General features: G+C 49.0%; 1 protein-coding gene across 3 annotated transcripts in view; it reads right to left on the bottom strand.

Moving 5' to 3' along the window:
- The window catches only part of CDC27 (cell division cycle 27), a 1228661-nt gene that overhangs the window by 995116 nt on the left and 218884 nt on the right, over positions 1-14661 (bottom strand). For all 3 annotated transcript variants that reach the window (XM_078645032.1, XM_078645031.1, XM_078645033.1), the window contains exon 4: positions 3226-3351. In XM_078645032.1, coding sequence (XP_078501158.1) covers positions 3226-3351 — 126 coding nt within the window. The remainder of the gene's footprint in view (positions 1-3225; positions 3352-14661) is intronic.

Raw genomic sequence — 14661 nt, 5'->3', positions numbered from 1 at the left:
CGAAGACCGATGACGACTCCCGGAACTGTGGTGGCTCCGGCCCCGCGACCGGTCCCTCAACCTCCTTTCAGACCGGGTCCTCGAGCGGCGCAGGGGCGGACTGCCGAAGCTCGAGCCGCTTACAGGAACGCTCCCGTCTAGCCTTAGACGTCAGGGCCCGGCAGTCGGAACAGGACTTGTCGTCGTGGTCCAGGCCCAAACGGTGCAGGCACCGGCGATGGGGGTCGGTAACCGACATCAGTCGGTTGCAGTCGGCGCAGGGCTTGAACCCGGGCATTCCTATCGGCACCGTCGGAGTCTAATAGACTTCGAAAATGGATCAAAAAGGATCTCAAAAGGTTAGTCAAAAAGTGTCTAGGGTACAACTTTTTCCAGATCTGCGCCAGCTGGCGCGGAAAAAAGAAGAACCGACGTCAGCACGCGGAGACGGCGTCTAAGTACTCAGACGACATCATCACGGCGCCCACGACGCAGACGACGGACACGGAGCCGCAGACGACGCCTACCGACGCGCATGGGTACTGCTACGCAAAAAATTTCAAGATCCAGTCTGACGCCTGGGGATATTCTAGGGTAAGGAATCTATCACTAACGTGTCTCTTTCAGATATCACCACTCATAGTACACTCGATAAGGGCTAAAAGATCGGAATCAGAGTCCGAATATCTCGGACTCACTGTTCGGGAGGATAGAGCCGAAACTGCACCGTATACAGAACCGTTCCGATGAAGAGGAGCTTCTGAGAGGGGATCCGGTGTGACTTCGGCACATTGATGGAGAACCCCAGCAAATGCAGGAGGTCGGGAGTAGTCTGGAGGTGGGAGACGACTGCCTGGGACGAGCCCGCCTTCAACAACCAGTCGTCAAAATAGGGGGGGGGGGGGAGACAAACCCCTGATCTGCGCAGATGAGCTGCGACCACCACCATCACTTTCGTGAACACCCGAGGGGCATTGGTAAGGCCAAAAGGGAGCACAGTGAACAGAAAGTGCTTGCGTCCTACCGTGAACCGCAGGTAACGTCGGTGGGCTCACAGGACTGGGATGTGGAAGTTAGCATCCTGAAAGTCCAGCACTACCATCCAGTCTTGTGGGTCGAGAGCAGACAAGACCTGAGCCAAAGTGAGCATCTTGAACTTCACTTTGCGGATGAAGAATTTGATGTTCCGGAGATCTAAGATAGGACGCAGGCCCTTGTCCTTCTTTGGCACCAGAAAGTAGTGGGAATAGCAACCACAACCTACTTCTGGCGTCAGAACGCGCTCGATGGTCCCCTTGGCCAAGTGATGGAGCGCCAGTGGGGGAGGTGATGGCGAAGCCTGCTGCCCACTGGAGTCTGATGGGCCTGATAGCTCGGACTAGGAAGGTTTGGTGGGGGGGTCGAGGTGAAGGTGGACTGACCCGCCCGCAGGCCCCTTGGTCCACTACAGTGGATCCCGCATCCGTGGCCGCGCTGGGATGGTTGCTGCGCAGGTTTGTGGCTCTGTTGCGAACGCTGAGGGCGCCCCTTCCGGTGCCACGAAAGGAGCGAAAAGCAGCCAGCAGAGGAGGGTGGACTGCGGAGAGTTCCAAGGATTTGGCTGTAGCCTGTGAGTCCTTAAACCGCTCCGAACGCGTGGTCAGCTTGGACGCTGAAGAGGCGACAGCCAACCAAGGGAATGTCCATAACAGTTTTGGACATCCCCGAGAATCCAGTGGTCCACAACCAGGTGTGGGGTCAAACCACCACCGTCGTTGCCATCGATCTGCCCACTCGGCGGAGTCTAGGCCACAACGAATCATGAACTTAGCTGCTTCTCTCCCCTCTGCAACAGCCTGGGAGAGAGCTGGCTTGGCTGCCTCTGGACACTGTGGCAGCACTTGTGCCACCATATCCCACAGAGAGTGGGAATAACGGCCCAAGTGGCATGCGGTGTTCACGGACTGCAGCGCAGAACTGGCGGAAGGAAAGAATCTTCTTTCCGAACTGATCCAGTTTCTTGGATTCCCTATCCGGTGGTGCAGCAGGGAAGGCAGTTGGGGAAGGGAAGGCAGTTGAGGAAGCAGAGGCTTGGACAACCAAGCTCTCAGGGGTGGGGTGTTGAGGGAGGAAAATGGGGTCACCCGGAGCCAGGCAATGCCGTCGGGTCACGTTCCTATCCACAGGAGCCCCTGTAGTGGGCCTGGACATAGTGCCCAAGAGAACGTCAGATAGTGCTTCGTTGAAGGGAAGCAGCGGCTCAGCAGAAGTAGCTGCTGGCTGAAGCACTTCCGTCAGGTGTAGGGCCTCGGCCGTTTTATGCAAAATCACAGCATAACTAGCACCCTCCTATGTAGCCACGGTAGGAGGAGACAGTATGCCAAGGTCTGGTGATCTATCCAGACCACTGGCGTCCCCTAGCTCCTCTGCCCAGTCCCGTTCAGACTCGCTAGCAGCTGCGAGAGGGTCCTCAGACCCCTCCCAGTCCTCCCCTTCCTCGTCAGGCTGGAGTACAGGCCGAAAGTAAGGAGTATGGACATGGAGATAGAAATCCCCGAGTGGTGTGGAAAACTGCATCGAGTGACGCCGGGCCGACACCACGTTCACTTTGGGGCTGAAACCAGGGTCGACGTCGTCCAGAGGAGCGGTCGACGTCGTAAGTGGTGCCGGCGGGGTCGACGTTGGTGGAGGTCTTATAAGGTCAACCAGCGTCGACCGGTATACAGGCCTGGATCCAGGGGGGTCTTGCGGCGCCAGAGCCACCGGCAGAGAAAGGCAAGGTCATTGCCACGCCCCAGGCAGAAAAGAAACTCGATGTGGGTCTGTCACAGACATCATAAGGTGACAGTCCTCGCAGGACTTAAAACCGGACATCCTAATTTCACCTTAGGAGTCGAAGACTATGAAAAAATGGAGACAAAAAGTCTCAAAAAGTCAGTCAAAAATTGACTGGGGGTGTCTGCTCTTTCCGGATCTGCGCTTGCTGGCACGGAAAAAGAAACTGACGTCAGCGCGCATGGGCGGCGTTTAAGTAGTGCCCGCGACGTCATCTCGACGACCACGATGCCAGCGACAGACGTTGAGTCGAACGCGCCACCTACCGACGTGCAAGGGTACTGCTGATGAAAACTTTCCGGATCCAGTCTGATGCCTAGAGGTAATTCTAAGGTAAGGAATCTATCACTAGGTGTTTCTTTCAGATTTGTCAAATTAATGGAAAAAGAGGACATACTAATTCAACACACACAACAAATACATGAAACTCACCAATACACGTGCCCAAGCAGTGCAAGGGTAAAGCTTGCTGAATCGCCAAACTCATTCACAATGTCATCATAGCTTTTCTGTTTGTTCAGCACTCCACCAGATAAAATCTGCTCTCCTTCTGCTAGTCTGGAATGGCACAACAAAGAAATAGGCATTATGATCAGACTTCTTCCTAGTTAGAATGTCTTTGTAGACAATGCACATATCATGGACTCCAAGAAACCATCAGATTTAACTAAGGTTTAATACTGTAACAGGAGACACATTTGGAGAGTAACAACTGAGGGTTTCTGGGCAGAGATACACAGAGTTCATTTTCGGCTCACAGGGGGCTGTGATTATGATTTGTAAATCTTTATCATCGTCACCCAGACCATGACGGACTAGGAGGTTTGCTAAGCGGTGAGCAGGGAAGAGGATCTTGATGGCTTCCCTTTATTACCTGCCAGGAATGCAGACTATTATGATGGGAAAATGGATAGTCAAATCCCCTAAGAGTGCTGATTATTGAGAGTGAGTTAGGGGGGAGGGGGGATGCCTCAACCCCACAAAGGAGTGGGTACCAAAACGAAGGGCAGGGTAGGTAAGAGACCGTGCAATTTCATGAATGGCCTGGGATTGAAGGACCGCTGGATGGAAGAGCACCACATAACAATATTCATAGGTATATAATTGCAAGAAATCCGTTTTCAGAAACGGGCTATTTTCTGTGCCAGGGACATACAAAGGAACACGGACACTTTCTGTGAAGGGGAATATTAAACATTCTACATTACAGACTAGGCTTGAATCTAGGATGGTTAGATAACAGATGGGGTGGAGACTTGATCTATGGGCCTTGATAAACTGGGACACCAGGAAATGTCTAACAGAGACCGCGCTCAAATTCCAGGAAAATGAGGGGACGGGGCAGATGAGATCACCAAATGGGAAGGTTACAAAGCAGTAATTAGGAAGCAGCTCAAAACTACCAATATGGGCAGACAAGGGGAAAGATAGAGGCGAGGGAGCTGAAACGTCAACTAAACGCAGAAAAACTAAGTCCTGGAGTTTGATCTGCCCCACCAGAGTGCCCTAGCAAGAGATGAATACATACTGTTGGTGGAGAGGGAAGTAAACCCGACTGAGTAAAACAGCAGAGACTATATGAAGTTGGCAACAATTAGGCAAGCTTTTGGCATGTTTTACCTTTCCCAATGGGAGGAAGGACAGAGATGGGTGAGCGGAATCAACATAAAAGGCAAGGGGTTAACAGAAAAGGCAGAGAAGATAGCGCAGAGGCGATATCGCAGATATTTGTGCAATACCATGAGCAAATACTCCAAACAAGATGAAAAAATTTGACAGGGATGTCCAGGCTATAGCCCTGAACAGGTAGATAGGGAAACACTTAAACAAAACACAGAAGTGGAAGAACCTACAGAGGCAACTAAGTAGCTTAGGAACCGAATGGTCTACAGGAGGAATTCTTTATATGTACGAGTAAGAAAATGGGGAGTCCTCTTAGATGTAGTTCATATGAGGAATGGGTAACCTGTCAAAGGACTTTGGAGCAGCTCATTCAGAAGACAGGCAAACCACCAGAGGAATGTACCTCATATAAACCTGTGTCACTGCTCTAAGTAGAGGTAAAAATACTGGCAAAAGTATTGGCCAACCACTTCTACCAAATAATTGATAAATTGATAGCAGCAGACCAGTCAGTAGCAGTAGAGCAGTGCCCATGTAGCCACAATCTCAGATATCTATATGGGTGCATGGTACAATGGAACAGGATATAAGCGCTGGCTGTTTTTAGCCTTCAACGTGCAAGAAGCATTTGACGCACTAGAGTGGTCATATCTACTGAAAATGATCTTTGGCCCTGGGTTTCGATCATACATTCAATCATAAATGTCAATCCAGTCGCAAGGATTTGTGTCAACTGCATGGTTTGAGGGAAAATTCACCTGGGTCGCAGCTCGAGTCATGGATGTTACCCTACCCCGTTGTTTGCGTTGGTGATAGTGTCTCTGCCCCCGATTTGCTACAGACTATGATCTAGGGGACTTCAGAGGGATTAAGACTGGGAGGACATTATCTCCCTCTATGCTGATTATCTCATTCCCTCTCTGGTGGACCTTTGATACTCAGAATCCAACAGATGGTAAAAAGATTTGTGAGTACTCCTGTGTAGGCATGAACTGGCATAAGTTGGTTGTGTTACCCCCAAACGACTGGACAACCCCCATCTAATTGGAAGAACGCCCAAGAGGATATATAACCTTTGGTTTTACAGTGTGTGCGTGTCTGCGTATATATGTTCACTGTTAAAACCAAAGGCTACATGGACGTTCCTTGTTCGGCTCAGATTTCACCCTTATAAAAACCATAGAAATTAAGCAGTTCTAGTTACCGGAGCGAACTATAACTTACACCCCGCAGTTCACTGCTTATGAACTCACATATTACATCACTGATGACAACATACACACACACACACACACACAGTCATACTCACTCACACATGTACAGAACCATTCATATACCTATTCACATATCCATCTAACTGGTCACACACCCACGCAAACACTCACATACCCACTCACTCACCCATACAGACACACACAACTACTCACTAGCCCATACAACAACTTAGTCATACAATCACCCATATAACTGCTCACACACCCACTCAACGACATATACCCATTCACTCATCCATACAATCATTCAGACGGCCACTCACTCAAAATATATAGCAACTCGCACAGACATTCACTCTCCAATACAGCCGCTCACTCACCCAAGTTAACCAAACACCCAGTCAAACATCCACTCACTCACCCATACAGCCACTCACACACCCACTCTCATACCTATGCAGCCACTCACATCCACTAACTCACCCATACAGCCACTCACCCATACAGCTACTCACATACCCACTAACACGTCCATACAGACACTCAGGCATCCATTCACACACTGCTAAATAGCCACTCAGAGCAGAAATATTAGAAATTGTATGACAAATTACAGAAAGAATAGTAATTTTACTTATGCTGTGTCTTAGTATATATCTTTAATCCTCAGAAATGTTTACGAAATATAGTAAAGGGATGTTCTATTCAGTGATGTAATTTGAGAGGTCATTACTGATGTCACTGATTGTGTCATGATTGATGTAATATGTGAGGTCATAAGCAGTACAATGGTTTTGTACGAGTGAAAGCTGAACCTAACTAGAACATCCCTGTAACCTTTTTTTTCCAGTGAATTTCAAAGGTGCATTTCCAGAGTGGTGGTGCCTACCTCGAACTCTCAGAAATCCCACTATGTGGGACTTACTGGAGTAATCTGGAGGAGTGGGTGGCCCCCAAACACCACTCAGCATCCAAGAGGACTTCATCCCACAACATGTTTTACGCCAGGAGACCCTTTTGCAGAGTAATTGAGAAAGGGGGCATGGCCTCAGGCGACTACTCATAGACTTTGTAGAGGTTTGTTATGTTTGTGGCGGCTGGGTGGAAGATGAGCGTTGGTTGTTGAATATATGTTGAAGAACTTTCTGTCCTACTTGTGCTTCCTTGTTCATTTGTATATCCACGCTGTAGTGCTTAGTGAAAGTGTGCACTGAAGCCCATGTTGCCGCCAGGCATATGTCTTGAAGGGTTGTGTTAGCCAGGAAGGCTATTGTTGCTCCCTTTTTCCTGGTAGAGTGGGCTTATGCCCCCCTCTGTTATTTCTTGACCTGCCTGCTTGTGGCAGAATTGTATCGTTTGTGCGATCAATCGTGCGATGGTGTCCTTTGTTACTGGTCTACCCAGGAAACTGCTTGAGAAGGACACAAAGAACTACTTTATTTTCCTGTGCTCTTTAGTTCTTTCCATGTAATGCATTACTGCCCTTCTAGCGCCCAGAGTGTGCAGTGCCCTCTCTGCGCTGGTTGATGGTTTCTGAAAGAAGCTTGGTATTTGTATTGTCTGGTTCATGTGAAACTTTGACACCACCTTTGGAATAAAGTGTGGGTCCGTTCTCATCACCACCCTGTCATTGTGTATTTGGATGTAAGGTTCTTGTAGCGTTAGTGCTTGCAGTTCGCTTACCTTGCGTAGCGAGGTGATTGCCACTAGAAAGGCTGTCTTCATTGTGAACATTTGTAGTGAGGCCTTATGGATGGGTTCAAAGGGCGCCTTCATAAGCTTTGTTAGGACTAAATTAAGGTTCCATGCCGGTAGCTGCATCCTTTTTGGTGGTGCTATCCTTTTAGCCCCTTCCAGGAATCTTTTTACTACTTGTGATGTAAAGAAGCTCTTTACGGTCTCTCCTTGTGTAGGCTACTATCGCTGCTAGGTGTACTCTCAGCGAGGTAGAACTTCGGTTTGATTTTAGCAGGTGTTTTAAATATTTTAGCACCGTTAATTCCTTTGTCATCTTCTTGTGTAGTTTTTTCTTGATACACCCTTGTGTGAATCTTTTCCATTTTGCCACATAGCACCTCCGTGTGGTAGGCCTCCTTGCCTCTCATAGCACCCGCAGTGTGCTCTCCGGCTGTTTCAGGTGTGCAAACTCTATGTCTTCAGGAGCCATGCAGCTAGGCAGAGGCTTTCTGGCTCTGGGTGGAGTACCTCTCCGTTTTGCATGGAGAGTAAGTCCTTTCATTTCCCGAACTTTTGAGGTGGTACCTGCGCCATCTCCACTATTTGTGAGAACCATTACTGCCTGGCCCACTGTGGTGCCACCAGAATCACCATCATGTTGCTGGTTCTGCATTTGCTGAGTACCCTGTGTATCAGTGGTATCGGGGAAAAGCGTAGGCATGTTTTTTCTACCAGCTTATCCATTGGGCATTCCCCTGGGATTGTTCTCCTGGTTGCCTGGATGCGAAGTATCAACATTTTGCATTCTGGTGTGTTGCAAATAGGTCTATTGTTGGTGTCCCCCACTTCTTGAATAGCCTTTGTGTTTCTTGTGCATTGAGCTCCCACTCGTAGGATGCAAATGTCTGTCTGCTGAGCCAGTCTGCCTCCACGTTGTCTTTCCCCGATAGGTGTATAGCTAGGAGGTTATTTTGATGGCCCATCTCCAAATGTCCTGCACTAGGTTGGATAGTGCGACTGATTGTGTTCCTCCTTGTTTGTTGATGTAGAACATCGCTGTGGTGTTGTCTGTTTGTATCAACACTCTTCGCCCGTACAGTTGTTTCTGGAAGGCTTTTAGGGCGAGGAACACGGTCTTTAGTTCCAGGTAGTTGATGTGCTTGATCGCATCGGTTGGACTCCAGAGGCCCCACACCTTGAGTTGGTTCATGTGTGCTCCCCATCCCTTCTGGGATGCGTCTGTGGTGATGGTCAATGTTGGGTATCGTGGTGTTAAAGGCTTCCCCTTTGTTATGTTCTCCTTGTTGCACCACACTATCTCCTCTTGCACTGCGTGCGTTACAACCACTAGATCTTCCCAACTCCCTGTAGCTTGTGACCATTGTTGTTGCAGCCATTCCTGGAATGGTCTCATGTGTAGCCGTATATTGGAGACTAGGTGTATGCAGGATGCCATCATACCCATGGTCTTGTTCGCTGTCCTCACTGTCAGAGCTCGACCCATCTGGTACTGTCGTGTCTCCTTCAGCAGGGCAGGTGTTCTCTTGTCGCTGGGGAACACTTTGCTCTGTATGGTGTTGATCTGTGCACTTAAGATGATCTTCACTTGTGCTGGTTCCATTGAGGATTTCCCTCAGTGAATTGAGAATCCCAGTTCTGTTAGCGTTTTTGTGACCCGCTGTGCATGTTCTTTGCATTGTTTGTAGGAACCTGCTTTTATTAGCCAGTCGTCAAGGTAGGGGTATACATGGATCCCTTCCCTCCTTAGGTGCGCCGCCACGGCTGCGAGGCACTTGGTGAAGACCCCTTGGTGCGGATTTTAGTCCGAAAGCCAGGGCAGTGAACTGGTAGTGTGCTTTGTCGATGGAAAATCTCAGTAGGTGTTTGTGCTGCCTGTTCATGGGAATGTATAGGTAGGCATCTTTTAGGTCTATGGTGGACATAAAGTCTCCGTCCCTTATCTGAGGAATGACTTCTTGTAGAAATGTCATCTTGAATTTTTGTGTTCTTATGTATTGGTTTAGGAACTGTAGGTCCAGGATGGGTCTTAACGTTTCGATCACCTTTGGTACGAGGAAGTAGTTAGAGTACACTCCTTTGTTTCTTTCTTGGAATGGTTCTGTTTCTATGGCCTCTTTGAGGAGGAGTTCTTGTGCTTCCTTGTGCACCCGACGCCCCACACAAGGCTGTGGGGCGTCGGGTACAGGGGTGCCTTTTGGGGTCGGATCTTCTTACCAGCTCCTGGTCGCGGTTAGGGAGGCCTTCTGGATTTAGACTGCAGGCGTCGGCTGGAGACTTGAGACAGGTCAGGGGTCCCCGGATCTCTGGTTAGGATTGCCAGGGTGACGCCCTCGTGGTGTTTTTCCACTCTAGCTCGGGCTGTGTTCGGCGGGTGCAGAGTGGGCTGAATTTGCGGATTCTGGCTGCTGCCAAAGGTTGCAGTTGAACAAATCCTGTGTTCACGGGTGTAGCAGTCTTTGGAAGTGAAGGCAGGCAGGTTCTCTGGGGTTTTTGAGGTTGCTGGCTGCAAGACACACCGGGATTTTGCAGGAGCAGGTTCGAGGGGAGACAGGCCGGTAGTGCTGGGGCCAAGTCAGTGGGCGTCTTCCTGTTAGCTGGCTGCACGGCTGTTCGGTCCTTCTTTTCTTCTTGTTCTCAGGCTGGATCTACGGAAGCAAGGTTCAGGGTGCCCCCTAAATACTAGATTTAGGGGTGCTACAGGAAGGTAAAGAGCAGGAACCAATGGGTTCCTTCCCTGGGGTTGGTACACCCCCTATTGTGCCACCGTCCAGTGGGAGGGGGGCACTGGCCTGTCCCTGGTTGGTTGGGTTCCCCATTCTCAAGATGGCAGGGACTGAGTTGTGCTTCACCTCGCCTCCCCCACCTGAGGGGTGGAGTTGGCATAGGTGGGCACACCACTTTCCCTCACTTGTTTTTACCGCCGGCTCTCGGGGGTAGAACCAGTTGGGACCAGTTGCTGAAAGCAGCAAATGGTCTGGGGTGGCTCACAACGGCGGCATTCCTTTGAAGCTTTCCATTCTTGAACCCTGCCCATCCTGGGGGAGGAGGCTTGGCAGGATGTGCATTGTTTCAAGCCCCCGAGAGCAGCAGGGTCTCGACCCAGCAGTCCAGAAACAGGTCTTTTGGTGGCAGCCTAAGCAGGCACTCAGTCAAGTCACTAGAAGTTGGTCGAGTTTTAGGGGGCATCTCTAAGATGCCCTCTGTTGTGCATTTTACATTAAATCCCACACTGGCATCAGTGTGGGTTTAATGTGCTGAGAAGTTTGATACCAAACTTCCCAGTTTTCAGTGTAGCCACTATGGTGTTATGGAGTTCTTAATGACAAAATCCCAGCACCATATACTCTTAATGGCAGCACTGCACTTACAGTGCCCATGAATGGGCTTGGGCTCTGTAGGTGTACAGGGCTCACGTACCTGTACCCTCACCACTGGTCATAGGGCATCCAGCTACAGGGGTGACTGATGTATGCCAGGGCAGTGGTTTGTGGGCATGGAACACAGGGATGTGTGCCATTTCGAATCTTCATTTTGTTCTGCACCAAGACACGCAGAACAAAGGCAGTGTGTGTGTGTCAGGGTACAGGGCCTCTAAAGGTGGCACAATAAGTGCTGCAGCCCTTAGAGGCCTTCTCTGTGGTACCATTTACCATGAACTGACATGTGGCCAGAGATGCCAATTGGGTTAAGGCTTCAATGCAATTTTAGGGAAGGAACATAGGGTACCTGATTAGCAGGAGCCCAGGACACAGTCAGTCAAAGAACATCAGCAATTCAGCAAAAAGTGGTGGCATACCATGCAAGAAAGAGGGCACTTTCTCACAAGCGTCAAAAGTCAGCCCCTCTTTGAATATGACCTTCACATTTTTAGCTGTTTTGAACGGGGTTAGAAGGGGTCCGCATTCAGTGGGCCACCACACATTCAACCTATATATATATATATATATATATATATATATATTTTCGAAGCAAACAGATATATATATATATATATCAACCTATATATATATATATATATAGTTACATAGCCAGTAAGCATCTATTCTTGGCATGTAGAGCTGTAGATTTACATTCTTTGCATACTCCTGCCATCAGGTGTTGGGTCAGGATGTTTGCAAGTTGTTTTCCCAGTCATGAGGTAAGGTGACTCCTCCTTTCGGAGATAGTGCGCATGGCATTAATAGATTGTTTTCCCACAGAGGGGGAAGAGTGGAGTCAGTAAAGATAGAATAGAGATGTCCATACGTATGAAAAGTAAGAACACTGCAACAGGTATATGTTCCCGTGGAGACAGGAGGCCGCATGTATTGTATTGTAATTGCATTTGTATAGCGGTTACTACCCTTGGCGAGGCGTCAAAACGCTTTTTCGGCAAGTAGCACGCTACTTAGGGACCCACAGAGGATTAGTGTTGAATTAGTATAGTGAAACATGCAAGTCAATTTTAAGTGGTGGATATGTTAGTCAGTTAATTGGATTCAGAAGGATAGAAGAGGAAGAACAATAGTTACTTACCTGTAATCTGTGGTTCTCCAGTATTGGTATCTTTCATAGATTCACATGCCTGAATCATTCCCCGTCGTCGGAGTGGGAGTCCCACGGTACATTAAAAAAAGCAATAATATGCACAGAATAACCAAAGAACCTTGGTAATACCCAACCAGGAAGTAAAGTAGCCCTAAGCTACAAGAGCAAACACTTCAACACTCATGACTATCCTAGTCATTTTGTATAGACCAAACTGTAGCCAATCAGGCGACAGCACCCACCAGAATGTTCTCCCCAGAGGCTCAAGCTCTCAGATGTTCTCGCACAGGAGTGAAGCCAACATAATCGCCTGAGGAGCCTCTGAGGGGAGGTGGGTGGGTGCATGCTGGTAGATTGCCCCACACACACTAAAGGTCATATTTTGGACCTAATTTGGTCATCACAGACATTAGCCACACAGATAAAAGACGACCCTTGTATCTGGTCTGACCATTTTCTAGTTAGTTGCTGGGTCCCGAACAAAAGTCAGCCATTGCAGTTACCATCAGATTGGAGATTAACGCGTGACTGGAAGAAGGTTGAAGCCAGTCATCTGGCTTCCGCCTTGGGCGCAGCCACTGGCACTAACCTCCATCTTAGCAACCTGGCACAGGTGTATGATCAATTTACGGCGAGCCTTCACTCTGTCTTTGATCAAATTGCGCCAGAGCGAAAGGTAAAAATTAGAGCCCATGGTTATGGCGCTCCCTGGTTTAATGATAATCTCCGGGACTTGAGGAAAAGCTCCGCCAAGCCGAGAGGAGGTGGCGGTTAAATTACAAACCAGAGGACCATAATTCATATAAAATCCTATTCTCCTCCTATAAATCTGCCATCATGGAAAGGAAGACAGAATTTTATGAGGGCAGAATTCAGCAGGCCACAAACAAGCAAAAAGAAACTTTTAAAATCTTGAAAGAGCTCAGCCACAACACGGGGGCAAAATCATCAGCCCCCCTGATTGATTGTGACACCCTTCAGGCGTTCTTTCTTGATAAGGTTGATAAAATCCTTATGGAGATAGAAAACTCCTCAATCAGCCGTGGCTTTACTCCGCAATCTATAGCCCCTTCTCCTCTGGAAGGCCGCCTTGTGAAATTCCCCCCACTGGATGCTCAATCTCTCCTTCCTCTTGTGTGTCGGGTGAAATCAGGCTCACCAGCAGATCCATGCCCCCCAAGAATTTTCCAACTGGCTCTTCCCAGTTTGGAAGGCCCAATTCTCACGCTATTGAATTCCTCTCTGGAAACGGGATCCCGCCCGCCCGCGCTGAAAGAGGCAAGAGTCACCCCCCTACTTAAAAAAGCCAGTGCAGATGCCTCCGCCCTTAAAAACTACAGGCCAATCTCCCAGCTCCCGTACTTACCAAAGTGCTGGAACAACTTGTCCTCAAAACACTTTCCATCTTTCTTGAGGAACATAGGCTATTACATCCTAGACAAGCTGGCTTCAGAGCCCATCATAGTACGGAGCTGGTGATGCTATCCGTTCTGGATGAGATGAGGATCATGGCGGACAAGAAAGTATCGAGTGCCCTGATTTTATTAGACCTGTCAGCGGCATTCGATACGGTTAACCACAAAATCCTCTTGTCTTGTCTTGCTAATGTGGGTATAGTGGGATCTGCATACCAGTGGCTTGAATCCTTCTTGACCAACCGGACTCAGAGGGTACAGTTAGGGGATCTGGTCTCGATCGCCGGCCCTCTGGTTTGTGGTGTCCCGAAAGGGCTCGGCGCTGTCACCCTTGCTTTTTAATCTCTACCTCCAACCCTTGGTGGAGACCTTGGCCAAATTGGACTGCCAGGTCTTCAATTATGCAGACGATACTCAGCTGCTTGTAGGGATCAACAACTCCAGTGCCTCTCAGGCACACGTACAAGAGGTGCTGCGTTTCACAGCAGGTTGGATGACCGATAACTCTTAAAATAAATCCTGATAAGACGGAGATCCTGGCCGTTCCTTACATCAATAGTCCCTGGTGTGACCTGTTCTGGCCGCCGGAACTGGGAGTCATCCCTAATCCAGTTCCAGTGGTTAGAAGCCTGGGCATTAAAATCGATGCCGACCTCTCTATGAGCAATCAAGTGTCGGCGGTGGTTGGCACCTGCACAGGGATATTGAGGTGTTTGCGAAAACTTGTTCCTCTCCTCACTACCAACTCCCTTAACCGCATGCGTGCGGAATTCCGCCCGTACGCTGGGTTTTTAAAAAGCGCACTTTACGTGACGAGCTGGGCTCGTCATGAGCGTGCGAGGAGGCTACGCCATGACGAGCCCAGCTCGTCATGAGCGTCGAAGGGGTTAAGGTCATTGTTTCCGCCACAATTCTATCTCGGTTGGACTATGGGAATGCCCTGTACATTGGCCTCCCTTTGAAATTAACAAGGAGATTGCAGGTGGTGCAGAACGACGCGGCACGTCTGGTTTTTGACCAACCCAGACGGACTCATGCTTCCCACCTGCTGGCTAAATTACACTGGCTACCCATCAGGCAACGAGCCTCATTTAAGGGCCTTTGTATAGCCCACAAGGCCATCTACGGTCGAGCTCCAGCTTATATTAAGGATCGGGTGACAAGTTATATTCCGTCTCGGACCCTACGCTCTTCCGTAGCCTGTCGTTTGGTCAATCCCCGGTTCCACTTGGCCCGTAAAGACGGCATTGCCTTCTCCATCTTGATTCCATTGCTTTGGAATGATTTACCTGACGGCCTGCGTAAGGAATCTGCCATTCTTCCCTTTAGGAAAAAACTTAAGACTATCTTGTTCCTGGAAGCACTGACCACGAAATAACTCATTCACTTCA

The sequence above is a fragment of the Lissotriton helveticus genome, chromosome 5_1 (genome assembly GCF_964261635.1).
Source record: "Lissotriton helveticus chromosome 5_1, aLisHel1.1, whole genome shotgun sequence".
Taxonomy (NCBI): domain Eukaryota; kingdom Metazoa; phylum Chordata; class Amphibia; order Caudata; family Salamandridae; genus Lissotriton; species Lissotriton helveticus.
Note: the sequence above shows the minus strand (reverse complement) of the source record. Positions and strands in the feature narration are given on the sequence as shown.